Below are 26,211 nucleotides of genomic sequence, written 5' to 3'. Positions count from 1 at the left end.
TTAGAGCACGGCATAGCAACTAGTCGAACGACGGGTTACAACCCACAGGGAAATGGGCAGGTGGAACGGTATAATGGAGTTATTTGGAAAGCCGTAACTCTGGCGTTGAAATCAAGAGGACTGGGGCCCGAGCGGTGGGAGGTTACCCTTCTCGACGCTCTGAATTCCATACGCTCTTTGCTCTGCACGTCCACCAATGCAACTCCTCACGAACGAATGTTTACTCACCAGCGACGTTATGTTGACGGCCAATCGGTGCCCAACTGGCTAACCCATCCCGGAACAGTGTTCATGAAACGCCCGGTACGACAAAGCAAGTATGAACCCATGGTGGAGGGGGTCGAACTCATCGATACTAATCCAGAGTATGCTCATGTCAGACTTCCTGATGGCAGGGAGACCACTGTGTCGGTTCGCCATTTGGCTCCCTCAGGTACTCCTCCCGCAGGTACACCACCATCTGGCACTCCTCCCTCTGACATCCCCTCCCCAGGTGTTCCCCCCCCAGGAACTCCACCCGAGAATGGTGGCGACGGAGCTGCCGCGTTCCACCCGAGAGCGATTGGGGAGTCATCTCCGGCACGAGTCGAGGCTCACCAAGAGGATCGGAAGCCTCCCTCAAGTGAAACCGCCATTTACTCCCGGAGAGGTCGACGGATAATACCCCCTCGCCGACTCAATCTGTAAAGGGGATTATCGGCATCCTCGATGCTCATGCTCCTATATGCTCGTTACATCATATATCGATGCTCATTACCATGCTCCGACAACTCAAAATAATCCTCATTGCTTGGCATGTATGCTTCTGTAGTTTAGATAGTTCGCGTTGCTTGAAATGTACACTCCTGTAGCGCTGAAGTAATCATGGTGCGTTATTTGGGCCTCTAGTTATATTTTAAAGATGGGGAAAATGTGGTGAATTGAAGGACGTGACGTGTGATCACATGTCGCACGGCTCGAGCACGGAATAGATAAAGCTAAGATTCCGCTCGGTCGGGGGGATTGTCCCAGGGGCATTGTCATTTACGGCGGCGGTTCACTTGGTGCTCGTTGAATGGTGAGAATTGAGAGTATATCGGACTCCGTGCTTATACTGATTTATTTTGCGGTGATTAGTTGCACGTGTATACCTTACTGCTTATGTACTCCTTGCTGCACCTGTATTCCCTGGTGTGCCCGTAGAAGCGGCTTCAATCAAATGGAATAAAGCCTACACTCTGAAGGTTCTTCTCTCGCTTTCATTTCAGAGATCCTGTTCTAGGCGGTGTAGTTGTTGTTGTGAAGGTCATGTTGAGGTAATATTAATTTTTCTAGATGAGATCCTGTTCTAGGCGGTGTAGTTGTTGTTGTAAAGGTCATGTTGAGGTAATATTAATTTTTTTAGATGAGATCCTGTTCTCGGCGGTGTAGTTGTTGTGAAGGTCATGTTGAGGAAATATTTATTTTTTTAGATGAGATCCTGTTCTAGGCGGTGTAGTTGTTGTTGTAAAGGTCATGTTGAGGTAATATTTATTTTTTTTAGATGAGATCCTGTTCTAGGCGGTGTAGTTGTTGTTGTAAAGGTCATGTTGAGGTAATATTTATTTTTTTAGATGAGATCCTGTTCTAGGCGGTGTAGTTGTTGTTGTAAAGGTCATGTTGAGGTAATATTAATTTTTTTAGATGAGATCCTGTTCTAGGCGGTGTAGTTGTTGTTGTGAAGGTCATGTTGAGGTAATATTTATTTTTTCATTGCAAAATGACTGTTTAATTTGATATATTTAAGAAGCTAATGTAAGAAGAATTCTACGTTCGTTTCCAGGCTTTGCCTATTCCATATTAACATTGATAGTATTTATATATTGAGACACTATTGGAAAACTATTTTGAATTTGATGAAAAATGTTGGAAGGCCGAGATATGCACGGAGAAGGAAGAAATTAGAATATGGAAGTGAATTAGTACAGTTGGAGAGGTCAGAAAACTGAAGAAGATTGGATTTAGTGTTTGAATAACTGAAGAAGAAGGACTGACTCCTAAAGAAGAAGAAGCTTGGACGAGGCAAAATCTGAATAATTTGAGGGCAAGAGCAAGGGGGTGATATTGAAGAAGAAGAAGACTAGGTTACGATTGAAGCTGAAGAAGTCATGGAAAGGTCGAATCGCTAAAGAAGAAGAAGAAGAAGAAGAACCATATTGGATAAGGAAGAGATCTGATAGTTGACAAAAACGAATAATAATTAATCTTCAAATAATAATAATCCATGTAATTAAACAACAACAACAACAATAATAATAATGAGCTTGGAGACGCAATAGGGCGGAGAGCTGAATAATTTCCTTGTTATGGCGGCGGGACAGCCTGTTTTTCCTCTCAGGGAGGAGGTCACAGAATCGCAGGATTTGAAACGGAAAGGTCGGGAGGATGAGCAGAAAAGGACAGGGAGCTCGGGAGAGAGAGGGCCGCCTCCGGAGACGTTGGGGCAACGGGATGCGGGTCCACGGGAAGGTGAGGTATCCCGAACGTGTTGTTTCCGTGAACGGATCATGATCAGCATTTGGTGAACCACTGTGCAATGGTCAGGTGGAGAGTGGCTGACGAGGGGTGAGTGGTCACTTGGTAAGAGAGTTTGACGGCTACAGACGTGGAACGAGGCGTCCATTCAAGGTTCGTCGTGGGATTCTGCGAGGTATCTCGACGTTTATGGGATATCTATAATACAAAAGCAGGAGTCTGTCTGCCCGTCTGTCCCCGAACGAATCCATATATGTATATATGTATATGTATATATATATATATATATATATATATATATATATATATATATATATATATATATATATATATATAGTATGTTTTGTGGAGGTAGGTGAAGAGGGGGCTCTGTTTGGTGGGGGGGTTGAGAGGGGCTTATGTCTATTTGTTGGAGGAAGGATAGTGGGCTCTGTTTGGGATAAGAGAGACGTTAACCCTACTCTTTTGCTCCGACGAAGGGTTAATGGCGCGCCAACGACCGTGTGCAGCCTATGACTGCTGGTTGCATCATTTTCTGGGGTGCAGCTGTGCTACTGATGCAGTGCCCTCTATTACTAGTACACTGGTACTCATTTCGCCGACCTCGGAAGGATGTCTGTTAATGGCTGAAACGTCAGCTTCTTGCTTCCCATGGCAGTTAGTCCACTTGCATTAACTTTCTCTTGATTCCATCCATTCTTCTACTTGTCTGCCAAAGCAGATTGGCACTAGCCTTCACAATCAGGTTTATGTTTCCAGTCAACATTGGTGCTAAATATAGTTGCTGCTGTGACAACTGATCATGGCAGATATTTGAGGTCTTTCAAGCTGATAATTGCAGTCTTTATAAAGGAAAAAAAAAAAAGATAAATAATGAATGTTCATAATACAATGTGTGATTTACCAAAAAGGTTCTTAACTATCACTCCATCGTATCTATCCATATCGTGTCTCTCTCTCTACCCAGGGTTAACTCTTCGCCAGTTTTTGGCCAAGGAGCTGAAGCGGGGTTACCTGTTGGAACGCCAGGAGAGCAGCTTCACAGCAAGGAGGCAACGGGTGTACACATTCCTCCGTGTCCCATGGGAGTTGGAGCGGGTAAAGCAGGTGGAGGGATGTCTTGTGATGTCTTGTCATCTATTTTGTTCCTTTAATGAAATGAATAATATTTTTACCCTTTCTTAATGAGTCGCCGTGTCTCATCCGTTGCAGCTGATGCTGTTTGGGACGTGTTTGTGTTTGGATTCGTTCCTCTTTGTTTTCACATTTCTCCCACTGCGTGTGGTTGCTGCTTCACTTCACTTGCTGCTGAGGCCTTTTCACGGTCCGAGGTGACAAAATATTTTCCATTGGCGACAATCCATTTCCATTTGATAACATCTAAAGCTGTGCTGTAGCGGGAGACGTGTGCGCAGGTGTGCAAGCCATTTCTTTTTCTTTACCATTTGAGCTGTTGTTATCAAATTTTCAACAAACCTTTATTATGAGAATATGGAGAACACAATTTAACAAGAAAAAAAATCTCAAAATGCAAAGCCCATCCACGTCTGCCTCATACTCGAACTAAAAATGACAAAAAAACGGTAAAACTTATTAATTTGTAGTCTCCATTTTCTCAAAATCAAGGTTTGTTGAAAATTTGATGACAAAAGCTCAAAAGGTACAGCTCGTAAAATTTCCTTTTAATTTAATCTTTATATTTATTTTTAGCTGTTGCTTTCATCAAGTTTGGTTTGAGTACAAAGCGGATGTGGACGGGCTTTGCATTTTGGATGCTTTCTCATTAAATTTTTCTTTGTTGTTTTGATTGTGTATTTTCTCCCTTTTCAAAACCTGCTTGATGATGTTAAACGTGGTTGATAGCTTTTAATTTAGAATCCAAAGTTTTGATCAATTTTTAGGGAAAACCTGTTTGGATTGGGAGAGGAGTGGATTTGTAGCAGGGGGAGTTCAAACTTTGCTTCTTTGTTGCACGTTTATAAACACGTTGAATCATGAAAAGGGCTAAATATTATTGAGCATCAAAAATGATATTGCACTTTTCAAAACCATTTGTAAGTGAAAGGAGTAAAATGTGAAGATATTTTAAGTTTGTGATTGCAAGAAAGAGGATATTTATTATTTTGGTAGTAAGTACATATTATGTAAGCAAATGGGGGATGGGATGAATTTGGGGAGGAAAGGAAGGGGAGCAGGGAAGGATGAAGAGAGTTTGAGAATAAAAAGGAAAGGTATGTGGGACATTCAATGTTCTGCATGAATAATATGAACACCCTTGATTGTAAACACAATTTAAATTTAATTTAATAACAGCATTCAAATGGAATACATATTGCTGCAGCACCATGATGGGACGTCGAGATGATGATGGGATGGGAGTAATATAGCAGAGTTGTGCCATTAGTGCATGTTTCGTGTAGGAATACGGTGTCTGTGTGAAAATGATAGGACACGTGTCGAAGAATGTATCAGGAGCTGGTGATCATAATTCCCTTCCCCTCCATATGTCTAAACCCCCATCCCTCCTTGTCCCTTTAATCATTTCATTGTTATTTGTCCAAATGTCCATATGTGTTTTCCTGTAATAAACTGCTGACAGCCAGTTCACAGAAAGCAAGCGGATCCCGTCTGAGCGCGACCAGGATATTCTGCGACAGTGCGCTAAAGGGAGGGAACCGCCTGACACCATGGCAATGCTAGGTGTGTTGCAGCATGAGCTGGCTTGAGGGGTGAGCCAATTGGCACATGGTTGTGAGATAATTATAGCCAAGGGCAGAGTCAGCCCGTGGGGAGTCTCGGAACTGGAGTTGGTGAAAAATACAGCTTGAGCGGTAGCTCAGACCAGGGGAGTTGGAGTTCGAATAAGGTCCGGGATGAACACGGCACACGCAGCTCAAAAGAACAGTTGGAGTCTGGGTGAGATGGCATGGTAGTTCAGCCAGGTGTTGAGTGTCGTGGAATACGGGACGTAATGCGGGGGTCCAGTGGGTCAACCTACACAGAGGCTACGACGTCTGCCTGCCAGGCATGTCTGGTGGCTGCCATCTTGCTCTCCATCAGCAAGATTCTCCTTCTTTTGTGTCCTGTCCTTCCCTCTGTCTTTACTCTGTCGAGTGAATGAGTAAGATAAAACAGATATGCTGAATGAGTTCTCGTGGGTGTGTGGGGATATAGACGATTCTCTTTATCTGTCTTTATCTCTCTTTATCTGTCTTTATCTCTCTCTATTTCTTTTTAACCTCTGCCATCGAAGATCGGAGGTTACTGTTTTCACCCCTTTCTGTTTGTTTGTTACGTACGAAATCTAAAGATTTCGTAAGTATATTGATGACTTCCGTCCTCTGTTTGTGTGTTTGTTTGTAGGCACGATAACTCGAGAACGGAAGAAGCTACCAATGTCAAATTACACCACGTGATTCAGGAGGGTGATGGCTAGCGCTGATTTGATTTTGGTCAAAATCGGTCAAAGGTCAAGGTCACAGTGAGGTCAAACATTCGATTTTTGATGGTTTGGTACAGAATCATCGTAGAACCTTCTGGTTTGCGTCGCTACCTTCTCTAGAGATAGCTTTTATTAGACAAGGTCAGCGGTCAAGTTGACGATTTCGTAAGTACCAGTCTATGACTGCTTGTTATCTTGCCAAAACGAAGTTTTTGCAAGATATGTTAGTCGGCTTGTATGTTTTTTTTTTTGTTTGTTTGTTTGTTTGTCTGTAATCACGTATAAAAAAATTCTGCAGAGCACAGTTATCATTGGAAATTTTTGTAACTTCGCATATCAGAGGCCTATAGAGGTCCCTTTCAGCGCATAAAATTTTGAAGGTCAAGGTGAAAGGTCGAGGTCACTGTCGCAAATCAGGGGAGTCGACGAAACCCTTATTTTTTGAGTAATTTTGATCGGATCGTCCTCAAACCTCATGGGAATATAGTTCATGGTCTGGCGCTCAGCTGATTAATTTTTGGTGGCGATTGGCCTTGACCTTCATGGTTAGCGCCAGAGGTCAAACATATTGACCCCAAGGTTTTGACCTACAATGAATAGGATATCAGGTTCACTTAAGTGACCCAGCAGTATTGGCGGCGGAGGTTTTGCACTCTACCGAGTGCTCCCCCTCTAGTTTGACCATGTTTTGACCACCCGGCGGTCCACCGTAACATTGGTTCAATCAGGATTAGGATCTGGACACTGGTCCGAATCCAGTAACCATTACAATATATTACTTTCTGGTGGCATGTCTTTTGGCATGAACCCATGAAGATTGTGAATCGATGACGTTCTGTGTGAAAGCTTGATCCAGATTTTGCTAAATATGGAGTAGATTTTACTGCAACTCTTTCAAATCACTTCACAGAGCTAGACTTTGCCCCCACTTCCGGTCCATGTTACAGGACGTGTATGATGGTATTCGTGTCAGAACTCTGTGGTGTCCAGGGAAAAAGCTGCAGTGCAGGCAGGGGTAGTTCTGGATGTTTGGGTATGTGGCACCATCTTCATGCAATAAATTTGTTCCATGCTTCAAAATGCCTTACTGGTATAGTGGTAAGAGGGTTTCTCATTTAGCAGCAAGGTATTTTGCAGTGTGGAACACATTTAAAATGTGAAGATGTTGCTACATACCTGATGTCCAGAACTGACTCTGCCTTCTGCTTGGAAGATATGGATTGGACTGCAGCTTCTTCCCTGAGCAGCGCAGAGCAGTGACATGGAATACCATCGAGCATGTCTGTGAACATGGACCGGGAGCTGCGGAAAAGCCGATCTCTCTGTCATATGCAAGAACTGCAACAAAATCTACTCCATATTTTGCAAAATTTGGACCAGGCTGTCATACAGAAGAACATTAATTTGATGTCTAGATGAGTTTTCGTGCTGTCTAATGCCAAGTACCAAATACGAATACTGCAATACTGCTACTAATCCGCATGTACAGCTAAGGGGCGTTGTGACCCCCTCGGGGGGTTGACCCTTTTTGCACTTTGTTCCCTTGGGACGGGGGAACGTGAGGTTAGGACAGGGATTTTGAAATTTTTTGGCCATGGTGATAGCTCGCCTTCTCTTTACAAAGGACACCTTGAGATATGTTGCATCCACTGACTAATGCCGGCAGGCAGAACTCCCACTTAACGTCCATCGTCCATCCGAGGGACAGCACACACATTGAATCACCCTGTCTGTGAAACACCAGGATGACAGTTTGTAGCTGGGCCGAGATTTGAACCCAGGATAGACAGTTTAGAGGTGAGTGTGCGTACCTCCAGGCTCGGCCATCCTGACAACCATTTACTAATATACCAGATACTCGTATTTTTAGCCCATTTGTGTGTTCTCCTCACAAATTGTTAAAGTAAAATTTGTTTACAATTAGAGCTGTTCATTTTATTCTGGCAGGGCACTACACTGGAAGGGAATGTATTGGGTAGTGTGGGGTGGTAAGGTGTTTGGGGGATGGGGGTGCAATATTGAATCCATTAAAAAAACTTATTGTGTGGTTTACAGATGATCCCGAAGTTGACATACACCTTGCTTAGCCAGACCATCTGATGACAATAACAAGTGTGTGCATGCACGCACTTTGTGTACATAACAGGTCTGGAAGGTTGCTACAGCCAGCACAGACGTGTGACATGTTGAAGGCTGCAGTTATACTACTTTGCTTCATTGCCATGCGCTGGGTGGATTACTCCATGATTTACCATCTTATCCGGGGACAATCTGTCATCAAACTCTATATCATTTACAACATGCTTGAGGTACTTTTTTTTTGTTTACAAGAGTGAAGGCTTCCTGTCGTTTGTCAAAAAATCTGAATCAAAACTTTTTTTGGCCATGCTCACCAACAAATCATTACATGACATGTGCCACATTATATTGATGAAGCATTTGAAATGTCCTAAAATGTCAAATTAAATGGTATTTTATCGTTCAGTAAAACATACATTGTGTTCACTGGCTCGTTAAATCGCTGTTGAGCTGCATCACACAAGTTTTCCACATCACACAATTATTCCTATTTAAAAGGACTAGTGCGTGCCAGTATGTGCAGCTTTATGCCTGCAATATCGGGTCCCCAGCATCAATTGTGACGTCATATCAAACAAAGGAAGAAGAATTGTGACGTCAATCCTTCAAAAAAAAAAATCAATTAATGAAATAAACATTATTTTTGACGTCATTCGTGATGTCATAGCACCGTGTCCTGTCATTGGTTCACAGATACATGGCCGTAACTTGGGAACCGCTCGTCCGATCGATATCAAACCTCGAAGGCACATCCGCGGGTCCCCGGCAATATTCCTGGCAAGTTTCAATCTGATCGGACCGGTGGTCGTCCGGTTATTAATAATTTGGGAAAAAATTGGCAGGATAAGGTGAGAAGATGGAACGACACCTTCAACTGACATATATATATATATATATATATATATATATATATATATATATATATATATATATATATATATATATATATATATATATATATATATATATATATATATATATATATATATATATATATATATATATATATATATATATATATATATATATATATATATATATATACATATACACACACATTTTCAACACTGAAAAAGCAGTAAAATGGACGTAACTTGGGAACCGCTCGTCCGATCGATATCAAACCTCGAAGGCACATCCGGGGGTCCCCGGCAATATTCCTGGCAAGTTTCAATGAGATCGGACCGGCGGTCACAGACAGACAGACACATAGATTGATGGTCTGTTGCATGTTTTCGCAACTGTTTGTCAGTATAATCGTTGTTGAAGTGTAAGATTGCTGTCCCACCTGTGCCCAGATAACACACCGATGTTGGGATAACATTGGCAATAGATTGGCAAAGGTCAGAACGGTTGCGAGCGGATTTCCAACGTCAGACCAATGTTGGCAATATGGTGTAAAGGCCATCCGACGTTTCGCCAACTTTGGCCCGATGAACAAAATTTATGTTGGGCCAGCGTCGGTCTGCTATCTGGGTTGGTACCATTATTCATACCCCATGTGCACTGTCTTTTTTTTTTTTTTACCGCTGGGGTGTCATTTTTGGATCCTGTTTCCTTGGGATTTGGGGATGATATGGAGGTGGGAAATTGAGAAATAAAAATAAGGGAATGTATGTGCAAGGCAAATGAAACGTTCTATCATTTAACATGTGTGATGCAGTATGTTGATTGCCACTGATTAATTTTAACCCTGTGAATGCCAAACACTTCCACGCAAGTTCTTTCTGAATGGTGGTGGAACAGTTAGTTTGGTTTGAGTGCGTGCACTGCATCGGCGTCATTCTTGAGTTCCGATCATCATTGGGTTGTAATTTTTATTTATTTTTAACTGCAAAACTATTTTTCTCCTTTTCCCTCGATTTTGTACTTCACCTGTGTCAAGGTTGCTGATCGTTTGTTCAGCTCGTTTGGACAGGATGTGCTCGATGCCATGTACTGGACAGCCACAGAACCCAAACGCAAGAAGCGTGAACACCTGTCGTTGCTTGCGCACTTCTGCATGGCTGTCCTCTATGTCTGTATCCTTCCTGCATGTGCCTTGACATGTCTTGAACTACATTTCTACATTAATTACAGTCTTTGTTATTGTTTCGATATAATATACAATTAAACTTGGGTATTACAAATGAAAGGGTCATTCTGTCCAGCAAGATGTTGCATATAGTATAGCATTAACTCAGGGGATGGTGGTGATAGGGGGCTAAGGGTTAGTTTACAGCATGTGGAGCATAGGAGAAGTGGCACACATGAGCCCACAAGGAGATGTGGCCTAAGGAATGAGACTTTTGGTGTGAAGGATGGTTTCTATGGTTTCTTCTGTACAAGTTTCTATTCGTTGATAAATTTACCATGAACTTGCCCAGTCTTCCATGCTATCCTGGTGCTTTTCCAGGCCACAACACTCAATGTCGCCTTCAACTCTCATAACAAATCCTTGTTGACCGTCATGCTGTCCAACAATGTAAGTTCTGCATCGTCTCATAGAATAATGTGATGACGTCCTCGTTTATATATTATACGCAAATGTGCATCTGACAAGTCGATTTTTTTTTTTTTTTTTTTTTTTTTTTTTTTTTTTATACCTCTGCAGTCGAAGGCTAGAGGCATTATATTTTCGGGTTGTCTGTCTGTGTGTCCGTTATCGTTTTTTTGTTGTTGCCACAATAATGTGTGAACCACTGAAGATGTATCAACCAAACTTGGCACATGTATAGTTTAATACAAAGATGAACTGATTGTTTTAGTTGAACAGGTCAAAGGTCATGTGCTGTTTGAAAATAATTTTGGAGATCATAAATTGAGTTACAAACATCTAATCTCTCTCTTCTCTATAATCTCTTTTCTTTCTCATGTGACCTCTAATTTTTCATTTGACCCTTAATTTAGATCAAACGGAACGGTGGTTGATATGTAACACAGGCAGGGGCATATCAATCGACGCATTTGCGTCTTTCCATTTTCCTATTTTGATTTTTGCAGTTTGTCGAACTCAAAGGAAGCGTCTTCAAGCGTTGTGAGAAGAAGAATCTGTTTCAGTTATCCAACAGTGGTAGGAATGTTCGCGGATCCTGAATTGCTTGTGCTTCTCCATCTGTGTTTATTTATGTATTTGTAACAGTGATCTGAGACTCATTGATGAGCTTGTATATAAATCGCATGCAGAACAGACGTTAGGAAGCATTAGTGTATTTATTTTAGATGAATTACAAGGGCATTAGTTGACTGTACACAAATCAACACAGTACATGGGAGTTAAACCTGGGCTTCTAGCATCATGAGTCATGCTCAGATGGGAAGGCTAAACAGGCCCACTCGAGTTTTTATTTTATTATTGTATGAAAGAAAAAAAAAAACCTTTGTCATCAGATGCCATTCTCATAACTGATATTTAAACAGTTTCCTCTGCAATGCGACTAAAACATGCTTTTATTGTGGTTTGTGAGAGAGACCACATGATGATTTATTAGATAGGGTAGCAGGTATTGCGGCTTAGAAGTGATTGTAGATTTTCATTGATGGAAAATCGGTCTGCTTTATTATATCAGTGTTATACCTGTCAAGGATGGATGGTGGGATGATATAGGATAGGAGGGCCATACAACAATGTCAATCATGAAGCAAACTGAATAAATGGAGAATCCAACAACAATCCTGTGACTAGGGCTTGAAGCACCACCCACCAGAATGCTGTGACACCCTCTGGCATGGCAAACTCTTTGAGAAAAGTCTCCTTTTGACTGGGCCAATCAGAATAAATTTCGGAGTTGTGTGAGCTTAGGTGCCCTGTGCCAAATTGCAACACTGTTAATTATGATTGAATTTTGGCCACGATGCACAAAGCAATGATTTGAGTGGTAGGAAACAAGAGACATCAACGGGCAGTGGGACAGATGCTCTCCCTTTCTTTACGGAGATGGATGCAAGAATATTGCCATCATGGTTTAAGCTGTGGAACTTGCTCAATTGCTTAGTCTTATCCCAGTTGCTGGTTGCCTCTGATTCGTTAACTGACATAGTTAACATGACCATCATGTGTTGGCAATCCATTGCATCACCTGGGCTTTAATGTCAGGATGAATCCTCCAATATTAAACTGGCAGGCGTACCTGGCGTTGCCTGGTGCTGCAGTTCTAATCCTGTTGGCATTTTGAATAAATCAAATATTTATTTATTTTTGTGGGTGCCGAAAACATTTCCCCAAAAAACACTTCCGCCAAAAACACTTTTGGGGTGCCCCCCTCCCCAAAAAAAGAATTTTCTGTCTTTTCAGAAACCACACACACAATTTTGTTAAACTTGACACCACAACCTTCATCATCCATGATCTATCAAACATTGTTCATGACATTAAAAAAAATTGGGGTCTCGGGGGGAGTTGCTGGGGGGGGGGGTGTTGCCCCCAAAAATAGGTATTTGCTGTTGTCTTCATCAGTATCATTATTCTACCAGGTGAGCGCCCATTGGTACTGCAACCTATTTTTGCTCATTTTCCACAAGCTATGCAATGTCCCTCCTTTCCTATAGTTTGTCACATGACACATACTATATAAAGGGGCCTTTTTTCTGCCCCTGGCATTTTTCCCAAGAATACTTCCTAAGGGAGTGATGTTTCTAGTCATAAAATTAGGCAGTTTCCTTGTTTGTCCTGCATGCTTGTATGTATGGATGGGAAAAGCAAATTCCTAAATTTTTTCATTGATGGGCTTCGCCCCCCCCCCCTTCATTTTCTTTCCAGACATCCGTGAGCGTTTCCACAATGTCATCCTCCTGCTGATTGTGTGTTTGAGAAACATGGAACAGTTTTCTTGGAATCCAGGTACTTGTCCTCTGGGCTACTTTCTCACTGGTGACGGATGAACGTTCTCACTGGCAAACGGCCTAAAATCTTTCGATGCTGTTTTCTTTTACGATCTCTGCAGACCACCTGTGGGTTTTGGTGCCAGACCTACTGCTGGTGTTGGGTGCAGAGGTGCTGGTCGATGTTGTCAAACATGCCTTCATCACAAAGTTTAATGATATCACTGCAGAGGTGAAGCCATGTAGTTTTTTTTTTTTAATTATCTCTGCTACCAAAGGTAGACGGAGGTTGTTGTCTGTCTTTGAGCAGGATATCTCAAAAGGTTATGGATGGATGTTTTTGGACGAGACTTGGTTGACAGGTTGGGTGTGGCACGATAATGAATTGATTCGATTTTGGTGAAGATCCAGACACTATAATTTTAAAGTGATTCTTCACAATTTAGAGATGGGGCCAACAACGATATATATAGCATATTTCAAAAGCTTTTGAATGAGCTCTGACAAACCTCAGTGGATGAGTTGGGGAGGTGACATGAACAAGCTGATCAGATTTTGGTTCAAGTCTGGATCCAGATCCGGCCCATCAGTGGGATACAAAACGTAAATTGTTCAGCCTGGTGGAGGTATGCACTCTTCCGAGTGCTGTTATAGTTTTATATTTAACAAGTCAAGGCCATAGAAGAGTTTAATAACAGAGCATAGAAAGGAGACAAACTGACAACTTCTCTTCAAGTCACAAATCAATAAATGACAGTGAGTAGACAGTGGAATGTGCTCGACAGTGTAAAAAATACCTTGTCACAGAAGTTCTTGTAATGAGAGAACCTTAATATTACATGAACAGTTGTGACGTTCAATTGCTTGTAACGTGATGGAGTTTTGTCTTTGTTAGGTGTATGTCGAGTACCGTGCTAGCCTGGCATACGAGCTTGTCTGCAGCAAGCAGCACCACGTAAGTCTCTGTACCAGTGTGTTTGATACAGTACTGATATTTTAACCTGTACCTTACCCCGTGAAGTGTGCGCTTTAAAAAAAAAAAAATTTCCATGCAAGTGTTACGTCGAGATGTGTGCGTTTCAGGCGTACACTGATCACACGGACGCAGTGTCTCGCCGTATGGGGTTCATTCCCCTCTCGCTGGCTGTCGTGGTGAGCTTTTCCTACCTTTCCTTTTCACGTTCCTTGCTTATCACCCAATGCATGTTTCTATCTTGGCTTTCATGTAACTCATCAATTTTTTGATTTCTCTGACACATGCTGCTGAATTGCTGGTGATGATGCCACGTGATCTAAAACTGCTTGGAACTATGCATGCCGTGTTTTATGTACACAAATCATGATTATCAGCATTTTGGTTTAATTCTGATGTCATGATTGACATTGAATCCATCCCAGTGGGGCTTCCCCCAGAGAGGAGTATTAAAAGGGATGCCATTTTTTGAGCCACTTTATCGTTTTTGTTGAACAATTCTGAAGCTATAGATCTGACCATCCTCTTCATTAACAAGAAACATTCCTGGTGCTATTTTGAACATTTTAAAAAACAAACATTTTTGGTATACAGTCGAGGCTCGTGGAAAAGCTAGTTCTAATATAGTGAACAGATCAGGATGCAGCAGGCCAAAAAGGATCAGTAAAGAGAGTGGGTGGGGGGGGGGGGGTTAATGAGGGTAGAAAATAGCATGGTTTAGGATTGGGGATGATCTGAGATGGTGGTGAACAGATGATCTGAGATCTTGAAGACATGGAGGGAAAAGTGAGATTGAAGAGGATGTGGAAGTTAGTTCCACAGAAAGGAAAAAAAAGAGGAAACAAATGAGTGGAGGTGAGCAGTGATCCTCGATTTAGGTCGTTTCACCAGAAGGGAACCGATGCTGGACTGTGTGTGCCCCATGCAACTGATTTGAGGAAACTATAGTTATTGATCCTTATTGAATTGTACAACCAACTTGAGAAAACTGTCGTTATTCATTCCTTATTGATGATCTCGTATATGACCATATATAGTATAGTATCGTTCAGTACAGTAGTTCGGGAAGGGTTAATTGTGTGTTAGGGCATTTTACATCATAGATTTTTTTGTGGGGAGGGAGGCTCTCGGGGTCATTTGGGTATACTATTTCACTAATTATTACTGCTGTTCCTACCAGCTCTCCCGTGTGGTCAGCTCTTGCATCCGCATTAATGAACCCGTTGCGATCATCACAGCCATTGTCTTTTTCCTCGGGTAAGTCTTGTATGTTGCTGCCGATAGCCATACTACCGCCGAGGGTTGTGTCGTGTCATGTGATGTGTCCAGCTGTTTTCATGGTACTGCTAGCATGTAAGAGGGGGTCCAAAAAATCCACACCAAAAAAAACAAAACATGGAGGAATAGGTCTGTGCTAACAAAATTCAGCACAAATGCTCGTTCTATTTCTTTGTAGCTTCCAGCCAGTGTCGTGCACTCTTCCTAATGGCTGTTTCCTGAGACCAAAGGAAGAGATCATGTTTCTGGCTTTAACTTTTTGAAAAGGTCAGGGAGGGAGGGGGGGTACTTTTTGACTCCCTCATCCTGCATTATACCACATCATGTATATATATATATATATATATATATATATATATATATATATATATATATATATATATATATATATATATATATATATATATATATATACTCAACCTTTGTGACGGCCCTCGTAAAAACCACTAACTGCCCCTTCGTGACGGCCCTCGTAAAAACCACTGTAACTGCCCCTTCGTGACTGCAAAAACCCTTTCGTGACAGCAAAACACACCGCTCTCAGAGAGTGCTTGGGGATTTATCGACCTCCCTCAACGGGGAGGGGCCCTTGGTGAAACACACCTTGCTGTCCATCTTTGATTGGACAGGGTCCTACGGCCTACCCTTCCGGGGCGGGGCCTCGACCAACTTACTTGAGAGAAAATTGTTTTTGCCATCCCATCTGGTTTGCACTTAGTTGGACCATCATTTGTTTGTTGGAAACCATCATCATTTGTTGGAAACCCCAGCCACTCTTCCACGCGGGTTCATACTTGACGAGTAACAGTATTAATGCTGCAACGGCCCCTGCCGGGAAACCCCAACCACTCTTCCACGCGGATTCATACTTGACGAGTAACAGTATCAACATTGCAAAAAGTTCGCCGTGAAAGAGTTACGTTTGTGGGAGCTGAGAAACCGGAACCGCGAGATCTTTCCTTGGCACGTCAGGGTGCGAGAAGGCAGCTGGTTGGTGGTGGATCGTGATGGGCCGATGGGGTCGTGCAGATAGGATGGTTGTTAGATGGCTTGTTAGATGTAATAACCTAACTAAAAGAAATCGCAACACACGTGTTTGATTCTCCCACTAGACAAAAGGAAGGGGATCTGACGACACACATACTTAACGACATAACTGACTTTTGGGACATCTGTATGTTGAATGCATATGGTTTCCAGATCCGTAACAATATTATAATTTATAATATAAATATATATATATATATATATATATATATATATATATATATATATATATATATATATATATATAAAAATATATAAATATATATATATACATATATATATAAATAATATGTACAGTCGACTAGGCGTAAGTCGTCAGCGTGTAACTCGTCACTTCGCCGAAGTCGGCAGCGTCAAAAAGTCCCGAATTTATCTCATGTTAAATCCCTTTGAATAAAGTCTGTAAGTCGTCATCTCTAAGTCGTCACTTCGTCTTAGTCGTCAGATGTTGTCCGTTCCCGCGTAATGGAAACTCAAGTAAATTACCACGCCTAACTCGTCACACGGAACTTCGACCTCGTGAGAAGCCCGATTTCATGGAATCGTGATGCTCGCTCATTGGTTTAAATCACCAGTGATAGGCTATTTATAACTGCGCTGCGTTCAGCTCAGTGAGGCGCCGTCCCACATGCATCTGAAGAGGTAGACAGGCTGCGCATTGCAGTCTCTGGCGAAGGAGTAAAGGATCGATTGAGCTTAGTGTTGAAGTCCGATCATGGTTTTATATTGGCTCGTTTTGTACATCACCACACTCACTTTCACATAGGTATTGAGTGGTAGTCATCACGATGACTGTGTGTCATGTAATTTGTTGATGGTATATGAGTTTTCATTCTATATGAAAACTCATTCTACATTCATTCCAATGAATGAATTCTAACAGCCATTCATTCCACATTTGTCGATGGTCTTATACCATCACCGATGGTATATGAGTTGTCTTACAGTTGTTCATTATCTTTACTTTTGATAAAGTGATTCATGAATTCCATCTTTGCTTGATCACTTTCCAACTCACCAATGAACCCCCTCCTATGCCCCGCGGATTGTGTTTCCCTTTTGGTACAATAGCCGGCTTAGAGATTGTTGTGCCCTCTCACACGTACGTGTCCAGGCCACGCGCGACTTCATCCTTCACCCCACAGTCATCATGAATGTTCGCATACGCGTAAGTCGTCACATGTTTAAGTCGTCACTTTTTTTTCTCGGTCCCGATGGTGACGACTTGCGCCTAGTGTGTGTGTGTGTGTGTGTGTGTGTGTGTGTGTGTGTGTGTGTGTGTGTGTGTGTGTGTGTGTGTGTGTGTGTGTGTGTGTGTGTGTGTGTGTGTGTGTGTGTGTGTATATATATACACGTACATACAGTACCAGTCAAAAGTTTGGACACACCTCATCATTCAATAATTTTTCTTTATGTATACTATTTTCTACATTGTAGAATAATGGTGAAGATATCAAAACTATGAAATAGCACATATGGAATGATGTAGTAACCAAAAAAGTGTTAAACAAATCAAAGTATATTAAATATTTTCGATTCTTCAAAGTAGCCACACTTTGCCTTGATGACAGCTTTGCACATTCTTGGCATTCTCTCAACCAGCTTCATGAGGTAGTCACCTGAAATGCTTTTCCATTAACAGGTGTGCCTTGTTAAAAGTTAATTTGTGGAATTTCTTTCCTTCTTAATGCGTTTGAGCCAATCAGTTGTGTTGTGACAAGGTAGGGTTGGTATTCAGTAAATAGCCATGTTTGGTAAAAGACCATTATTTTGTCTGCACAGTAATAGTCCGTATTGTGGCAAGAACAACTCGGCTAAGCAAAGAGAAATGAAAGTCCATCATTACTTTAAGACATGAAGATCAGTCAATCTGGAAAATTTTAAGAACTTTGAAAGTTTCTTCAAGTGCAGTCTCAAAAACCATCAACGCTATGATGAAACTGGCTCTCATGAGGACCGCCACAGGAAAGGAAGACCCAGAGTTACCTCGACTGCAGAGGATAAGTTTATTCGAGTTACGAGCACCTCAGATTGCAGCCCAAGTAAATGCTTCACAGAGTTCAAGTAACAGACACATCTCAACATCAACTGTTCGGAGGAGACTGCATGAATCAGGCCTTCATGGTCGAATTGCGACAAAGAAACAACTACTGAAGGAAACCAATAATAAGAAGAGACTTGCTTGGGCCAGGAAACACGAGCAATGGACATTAGACAGGTGGAAATCTGTCCTTTGGTCTGATGAGTCCAAATTTGAGATTTTTTGATTCCAACTGCCGTGTCTTTATGAGACGCAGAGAAGGTGAACGGATGATCTCTGTATGTGTGGTTCCCACTGTGAAGCATGGAGGAGGAGGTGTGATGGTGTGGGGGTGCTTTTCTGGTGACACTGTCGGCGATTTATTTAGAATTCAAGGCACACTTCACCAGCATGGCCACTACAGCATTCTGCAGCGATATGCCATCCCATCTGGTTTGCACTTAGTGGGACCATCATTTGTTTTTCAACAGGACAATGACCCAAAACACACCTTCAGGCTGTGTGATGGCTATTTTACCAAGAAGGATAGTGATGGAGTGCTGTATTAGATGACCTGGCCACTCCAATTACCTGATTTAAACCCAATTGAGATGGTTTGGGATGAGTTTGACTGCAGAGTGAAGGAAAGGCAGCCAACAAGTGCTCAGCATATGAGGGAACTCCTTCAAGACTGTTGAAAAAGCATTCCAGGTGACTACCTCATGAAGCTGGCTGAGAGAATGGCAAGAGTGTGCAAAGCTGCCTTCAAGGCAAAGGGTGGCGATATTGAAGAATCTAAAATATATGATACTTTGATTTGTTTAACACTTTTTTGGGGTTACTACATCATTCCATATGTATTATTTCAGTTTTGATGTCTTCACTATTATTCTACAATGTAGAAAATTGTAAAAATATAGAAAAACCCTTGAATGAGTAGGTGTCCAAACTTTTTTTTTTTGTGTGTGTGTGTGTCGGGGCGTCGATCACCCTTTACTAAGGCATGAAAACGTCGATGTACTTGAGAGAAAATTGTTTATTATATATCAATACATGCGGCTGCACGGAGAGCAACAAACACCCGGAACACCAATTTAGCAATTGAGGTAACCCGGAGAGTGCTCTACCCGAATGGTTGAATCACTCCCTCATATCTATATATATATATATATATATATATATATATATATATATATATATATATATATATATATATATATATATATATATATATATATATATATATATATATATACACGCGATTTTATCTCCAGCAAATTCTGGAATTCTGGAAACCTCATGCCTCTAAGGCAATGGCATCCATCGTACAATGATCCCCAGACAGTTATTTCATTAATATACGTGCAGTTTGACCTTTCCCTCGTGTCTAATGGATCAAACGGGACAAAGTGTGCTGTGTGGATCTCATAGTTAGGTCTGATTATATCTCTATTTTCATTCCAACTCTTTTCCTCTTATTCCTGAAACAAATCCAAGCAGGCACCACACCCAGACGGCCGCCTTTGAAAACCGCAGCCACACCCTTCACTATGGGAATGCGTCCTCGCAGAGGCCAATAGAAGCGTCAACCACACGATGGATGATGGAAAAATCCTCCGCTGCAAGATACGGTGTCAAAGGGAATAGTAGAACCAGACAATAAATCACAACACACTACAGGAGCATTATATTTATATATATATATATATATATATATATATATATATATATATATATATATATATATATATATATATAATTGTTGGGGGTCGGGGGAGAAGACAAGGTGGGGGGAAGCTATGTCGGTTCTCACCAGACTCCCCGGAATTGTAGGCCGTCGTACACTGCTAATTCCATGACGCGGCGGGTCGCTTAACCGACCGTGGATGCCAATAACTCAACCGTGTGACCTCGGGTCCTCCCGTCTATGGGTTAATCGGGTTACCTAATTAATCACTTAGTTTAATTACCGAGGAACATGCCCTTGGTATGCCTTGTCCGAGCTGGATCACTCTACCGGACCGGATCGCTTTACCGGATCCGATGCAGCCGAGCGACACTGCCAAGGACGTACCGGCTAAAAGGAATGGATCGTTGGGAATAAAGTCCTGGCTGAACTCTGATTCGGACCGTGCTGGATCAATGGAAGAAAAGACAAAAACGAGCAGGGAACATTCATAATAATAACTTGACAGTCAACTTACAAAAGGGGACACAGAGCAGGCTTAACGTGAAATTAATAACAATAATGATCTTCTGCAGTCTTACTTAAGCAGACGACAGACGCCAGCACCTACACACACCCCCCCACACCCCACACACCACACACATAAAACCCGATGAAGAGAGTTTTTCAACAAGGAAGGGAGGGGAGTTGAGGCTACAATCTCAGTACCTTTGCACCCAATAGCACGACACGCCACCAATACGTTTCGGGAGGGGGGGATGCTCCGTGGTGTGGTACCCGACAGTGGGCGCATTGTCTCTGGCTTCAGCTGCACGTGTAGAGACCGTGTTCGTGAAAGGAGGAGCTTGAGTTGAGAAGGGGCGGAATCCAGAGTAAGAGGGTGGAGTCGTAGGCGGGTGGGGTTGATGACTTGTGGGCGGAGATGAGGAGGCGGAGTCCCGACAGCAGGAGGCGGGTCGGGGCAGTGTCGATGAGGGCGAGGTGAAAGAGGCGGAGAAAGAGCAAGAGGCAAGAGAGAGACTGCTCCGACCTTTATAGGACTCGCAGCTCGAGGGGAGGGGCCACCCTGAATCGAAACGTCATCACCTGAATCGGGCACTCCGATTGGCCCCAACCCCTCACATGGCCCGCCAACTTTGGCCGGAAACTGCCTCACTTCGTTTCCGGCAAGGCCATCCCAGACAGTGAACATGTATCGCTCCGACCCCATGACATGACATGAATCGCCCACACCGAAATTGGCACGCGAATCGTCCTGCAAAAACCCCTGGCGTGCCCGGGTGACTGGTCGAGGGTCCCACATGCCCGCTCACACGTTCGACCAGCGTTGATCTACGCGCTCGCTCCGCGAGCGCCAACGTGGCCCGCACTGTACATTCCCCGGCTTGATCGCAGCTTTGCTGGCAGTAGAGACTAGAAGACGTTCACCATCCGTGGAGAATCCGCTGCTGCCAGCGAGGACCGAAGGTAGATCGCCATGGATAAATCCATGCACGTTTCACGAGCGGAGTACGTGTCTGCTTTCGAGCACATTCCATACAGTGCGCGCGGTTCTGCCATTACGCACGTGGCTAGCGCTCGCGTTCACACGACCCCGCGAGCGTGTGCGTGGGGCGAACACCAATATGTGTTGGATATTGAGGTTGAAAAGGAACAAGCCGCTTCTACCCGCACACTCGTATCTCGCCCAACATGGAGTGGAGTTGGCTTTATCGGCCTCCGTACGCATTTCGTGCAGCGTGGGCGGCCTGCTGGCTGTTTCCCATGCCGTGAAAAACACCATTCATGTGGCCTCTTAAGAGACATTCATTCGCATGCCTTTTCAATGCAACCGGCAATCCTCCCCAGACCATCGGAAGCTCGAGTCGACAACCCCACACTGCCAAGCACACATGACTCGCCGCACAAGCCGGGTTTAGGGCTCGCCTGGGAACGAGGATCTCTGTGCAGCAGTTTCCTCACCGTGGCGCTGCACATGGCTGATTTACTTCAGGAATAATCAGACGGAAAGAAGAATGGGGACGAAATGAGGAAGAAAATGATTTAAGCAGACCTAGCTATTAGATCATCGCAACGCACTCCCTTGTTGTCCCACTAAACAAAAGGAAAGGGACTATCTACACGTATAATAATGGAATAACTGTCTTGGGACGCTATCGGTTGGATGCATGCAGTTCCGAGAACCGCAACAATATATATATATATATATATATATATATATATATATATATATATATATATATATATATATATATATATATATATATATATATATATATATGTATATACACCACATGTGTGATGCAGCCTACCATATGATGGTCATAATCAAAGGGGATTGCTTGGTGGAGGGAAGGGAAATCTATCACACCTGTGTGTGAAGGAGGGGAATAGTTTTGCATCTGCAATATGTAAATTGCTTGTTTGCCACAAGAGAATCTGTGGACCAAGTCAGCAATATTTATTGTAAATGTCATAGCATTGAGGTGCTCAAAATATCACTTGCCGTTTTAAAGCAATTGGCCATGGAACTGAGGAAGCTTCAAGAGGAGCTGATTGATGCAATGTCAACCTTCCAATTTAAGTTTTTCCCACAGGCTCTTTGCATCCAAGATCCTGACCAGCATCATGCTGCTTGGGAAGTCGTGGCAGTATGTCTGTGACGCACACATGGATGAACTCGGTACTTTTAACAACAGGGACAAGGCTGAGGCTTCTTCTGTACCCACCGACGGTAAAACTCCTACAATACATGGTAGGGCTTGATGAAGGAGGGATTTTTGTTCGATTATGTTGAGAAGCATCACCTCTTTGCATCCAGATCATCCTCCAGGAGAGGCAAAGGATCGTCCGTCGCATTCCTCCGAGTCTGAGTCTGGAGGGCATGCGTCAGAGAAATGCGGCTCAGGCACTTGGGACCCTACACCCCCGAATGCGAGTCCCAGCCTGCTCACCGTCGATCGTTTTACCATCTGTGGAGGCCACATCAACTGAACTAAGCAAGAAGCTCTGAGTTGTGCAATGGTGCAAGACTTGCAATTTTATTGAAAATGGGTGATGTCGGGTGCATTTGAGATGAAGCATCCAGATGAAGCGGTCGGGTCATCGGCTCAATTTCCAGCATGTGTGGACTGCTGTTTCTATGTGCACTCCGAGTGTTGGATCATCCAGTTTGCACCACTGTGGTCAATTTATTTAATTTGATATCTCTAAGGAAATCTTAACGAATGCAAGTGCTTTATTTTGCAAACATGTTGCGAAAAACGTTTTTATGCAGTGAAGTCACACAAATTAAAACTGCTGGATTTGCAAGAAGCAATTTCGATTGGGTTGAGGAAGAGGGGATATCGAAATAGATTTTGGTCCATTGATTTGTGTGCATTCCTTTAATTTGAATCCTGTAAGGAGCATAAACCCTTGTCCACTGAAATATTGCAACCTTGTCCATCAGCACCTTGCAAATCTATCAGCTCTTTTCTTGCCAATTGTCACTGTTTGCAGCAGACCCAGGGCATATCTTGTAGACACCTGGATTGTGATTGCTGCTCCATCAGGTTTAGTTTGTGCAACGCTGTGTCAGTCACGTCTTTGCAAGGATTCAACCTGCTGCTTGATGGTAGTGAAAATAAATCTGTGTAGTTAAAAAGCCTTGAATGCCAGGAATCAAAGGTGAAGTGGTTATATTAATGGTAAAGCTTTAATGTAAGCACTGAATATGTTTTCCTTCACCTGCAGCCAAAAAGGAGGGTAGGGGAGGGGGGAGAATGGGACTTGCAGTGAAGGAACAGCTGACTTGCAGCTGTTTTGTTAGATGGGGGTGGGGGGGGGTGGATCGGTCAACTTTCCCACAATGGTCAGGTTAGAAAGTTGTTTAAATACTAATCTCGTGAGATGTTGCAATGTTGAGGGAAATAATGAAGAAAGCGAGATTTGTAAATTAACTCGGTGTTGTGATTAAAGGGAATTGTCAAAATCTGGATAAAATCCTCTTAGTTTGGCAATCAGATACACATTTGATGCCAGTGTAATTAGTGTGAATATGTAATGTTTTTGAAAAATTTCATTGTTGACATAGCACGACTGTCTGTATTCCCTAGCTGTGTAATGAACCCAGCTTTGAAGGCACAAAGCAAGTTTGAATGAGCGATGTTGGTATCATATAAGAAACTGAAATCTGGCTTATTGCTCTTCCATGAGCCTCACTCTTGCAGGAAAAGTTGCATTGAGATATGAGGGCTGTTCATTTGATTTTGAAGATGACACTTTTGAATTCATCGACCATGGTTTTGTTCTTGTTGGAGTTCATCAGGACGACCCACCACAAAATCGTTTATCTGTGACCATGCGATCTTGAAGGCTTAAATGCTGTTAATACCTCCTCGTTTGGTAAAGCAGTAAAAGACAATTTGTGTCCCACAACAGTCAAAAGATGATGCCACAGACTTTTACTTGTGACTTCAGAACTGGTCTTTAAAATAGATTGAGTATGCATCGCTGAAGCCATCCATGCAGGTTTAACTGCCATGGTGCATCTGTTGGGTTGGAAGTGTGTGTGTATGTGTACGTATGTGTGTGTGTATGTGTATGTATATGTATATATATATATATATATATATATATATATATATATATATATATATATATATATATATGTATGTATGTATGTATGTATACATGTATAATGACCCCATACTGGTTGTAAACCATTTTGCAGGAGGGCTAACAGGAAAACAGACGTCCGCACTAGAGCGAGAGTCTCTCATCCTGCCGAAGCACTCGCGCACACCCAGTATGATCGTATAACTTCAATCTGTGTGACAACTGTTGCCATTGTACAAATAAAATGAACAGTTCTCATAACCAAAGCTCAATATGGATGTTATCATTTTTGTTTTTTGGGACTGCTCTGCTGTAGACTTGACATTGAGTAGAGTATAACTCGAGCTATCTCTTATGAAAATCTCTCTCAGGATCTGACGTTCTAATTACATTTGTCTCAAATCTCTTGAGATCAAAATAGTTTTGTAAGCAATGTGAGTAAATGACAAAAGGCTGCAGATTAGTAATTGGCCAAATGTACACTGTCAATTAAAAAAAAAGTGGTGTGTTGGAAAAAGGCACTTTATCTGAAATTCTCTTTCGTTTTCTTACATTTCTTGCTGAGTCTTTTTGAATGTTTAAACCGACTCGTGACGAGGTCAGCTTGTGACTCATGAGGTTTGGCCTTCCCCCAAATAATGCAAACCTTCAAGCCATTTTTGAACTTTTACCGATGCAAGTGTTCAAAAGTCTTCATTTTTACACCATTGCTCATGAATGACCATTGAACATCTTTTTTTTTTTCCAGTTCAAATGCAGGAATCGGTTACCAGTACAAAGCTTATTGCATTTGGGGATTTTACCTTTGCTGTTGAATTCTCAAATTTTCAAACCATCACATGGTGTGCACTGGGGTGTTTTTTTTTAAAGTTTTTTTTTTAATGCTTGCATGTACTGTACATAACCACTTGTAAATAAAGCTTGTGGTAAAACATCTCTTGTGGAAGTATTTTTTTTTTCTTTTTACCTCTGCCACCGAAGGTGGAAGGAGGTTGTGTTTTCACCCCAGCCTGTCTGTCTGTTTGTTTGTGGACAGGATATCTCCAAAATTTGTTGACTGATTCGGATGAAATTTTGTGGACAGGTTCGGTGTGTGAGAAGGACGAACTGATTAGATTTTGGTGAAGATCCGGATCCGGATCCGGCTACTAGAATTTTTTAGTGATTCTTCACCGTTGAGAGATTAGGGTCAAAAACGATATATAGCACGATATCTCAAAAAGTTGTAGACGATTTGAACGATACTGGGTGGACACTTTGGGTGTGTGACAAGGAAGAATTGATTCAGTTTTGGTGAAGATCTGAATCTGGATCTGATGATTTTTAAGTTATTCTTTACCATTGAGAAATAGGGCTAAACCGATGCACTGTATAGCATAATATCCCAAAAAGTTGTGGGTAGATTCAGACAAAACTTGGTGGACAGGTTAGGTGGTGACAAGGATGAATTGATTCATTTTTGGTGAAGATCTGGATACGAGAATTATTTAATTTTCAAAGTGATTCTTTACCATTGAGAGATTGAGCCAAAAACGATATAGTACTGTCCAGCATGATATTTCAAAAATGTATTGGGCCCGATATGTTCTCGTGGATCAGGCATTGTGGTGGTGGTGGTATGCGCTCGACCGAGTGCCCTTGTAGTTCAGGATGTTTTTTTTAATTTTTTTTTTTTTCCCCCTCCGACCTGATTACCATTTACTTATCTTTCATTCACAATTCGTGAAGTGCATGTGTATACACATGATGAATAAAGTTGTGTGCATGTATTTTGTTAAAAGTTTAGGATAGTA

General features: G+C 42.3%; 1 protein-coding gene across 3 annotated transcripts; it reads left to right on the top strand.

Annotated features, from left to right (window-relative positions):
- The first annotated feature begins 2,103 nt into the window (after positions 1 to 2,103).
- TAPT1 (transmembrane anterior posterior transformation 1) lies at positions 2,104 to 25,354 on the top strand. Of its 3 annotated transcripts, none has more exons than XM_085852219.1 (14): positions 2,104 to 2,487; positions 3,461 to 3,600; positions 3,706 to 3,824; positions 8,082 to 8,244; positions 9,900 to 10,035; positions 10,381 to 10,478; positions 10,997 to 11,066; positions 12,753 to 12,833; positions 12,937 to 13,046; positions 13,710 to 13,769; positions 13,898 to 13,966; positions 14,968 to 15,044; positions 22,417 to 22,553; positions 22,641 to 25,354. In XM_085852219.1, the coding sequence occupies exons 1-14, from the start codon at positions 2,325 to 2,327 to the stop codon at positions 22,811 to 22,813; spliced, it is 1,596 nt and encodes a 531-aa protein (XP_085708345.1). In that variant the 5' UTR covers positions 2,104 to 2,324; the 3' UTR covers positions 22,814 to 25,354. The 3 variants fall into 3 exon arrangements, with proteins under 3 accessions (XP_085708345.1, XP_085708346.1, XP_085708347.1); XM_085852220.1 differs by having other exon boundaries at positions 2,114 to 2,487; positions 3,461 to 3,591; XM_085852221.1 differs by lacking the exon at positions 2,104 to 2,487 and adding an exon at positions 2,546 to 2,668 and having other exon boundaries at positions 3,461 to 3,591.
- Positions 25,355 to 26,211: the final 857 nt, after the last annotated feature.

Source organism: Eptatretus burgeri, chromosome 13, assembly GCF_056783735.1.
Source record: "Eptatretus burgeri isolate ZD-2024b chromosome 13, Ebu_testis_v1, whole genome shotgun sequence".
Taxonomy (NCBI): Eukaryota; Metazoa; Chordata; class Myxini; order Myxiniformes; family Myxinidae; genus Eptatretus; species Eptatretus burgeri.
The sequence above is the reverse complement of the archived record's forward strand: the minus strand, read 5'-3'. Positions and strand labels throughout refer to the sequence as shown.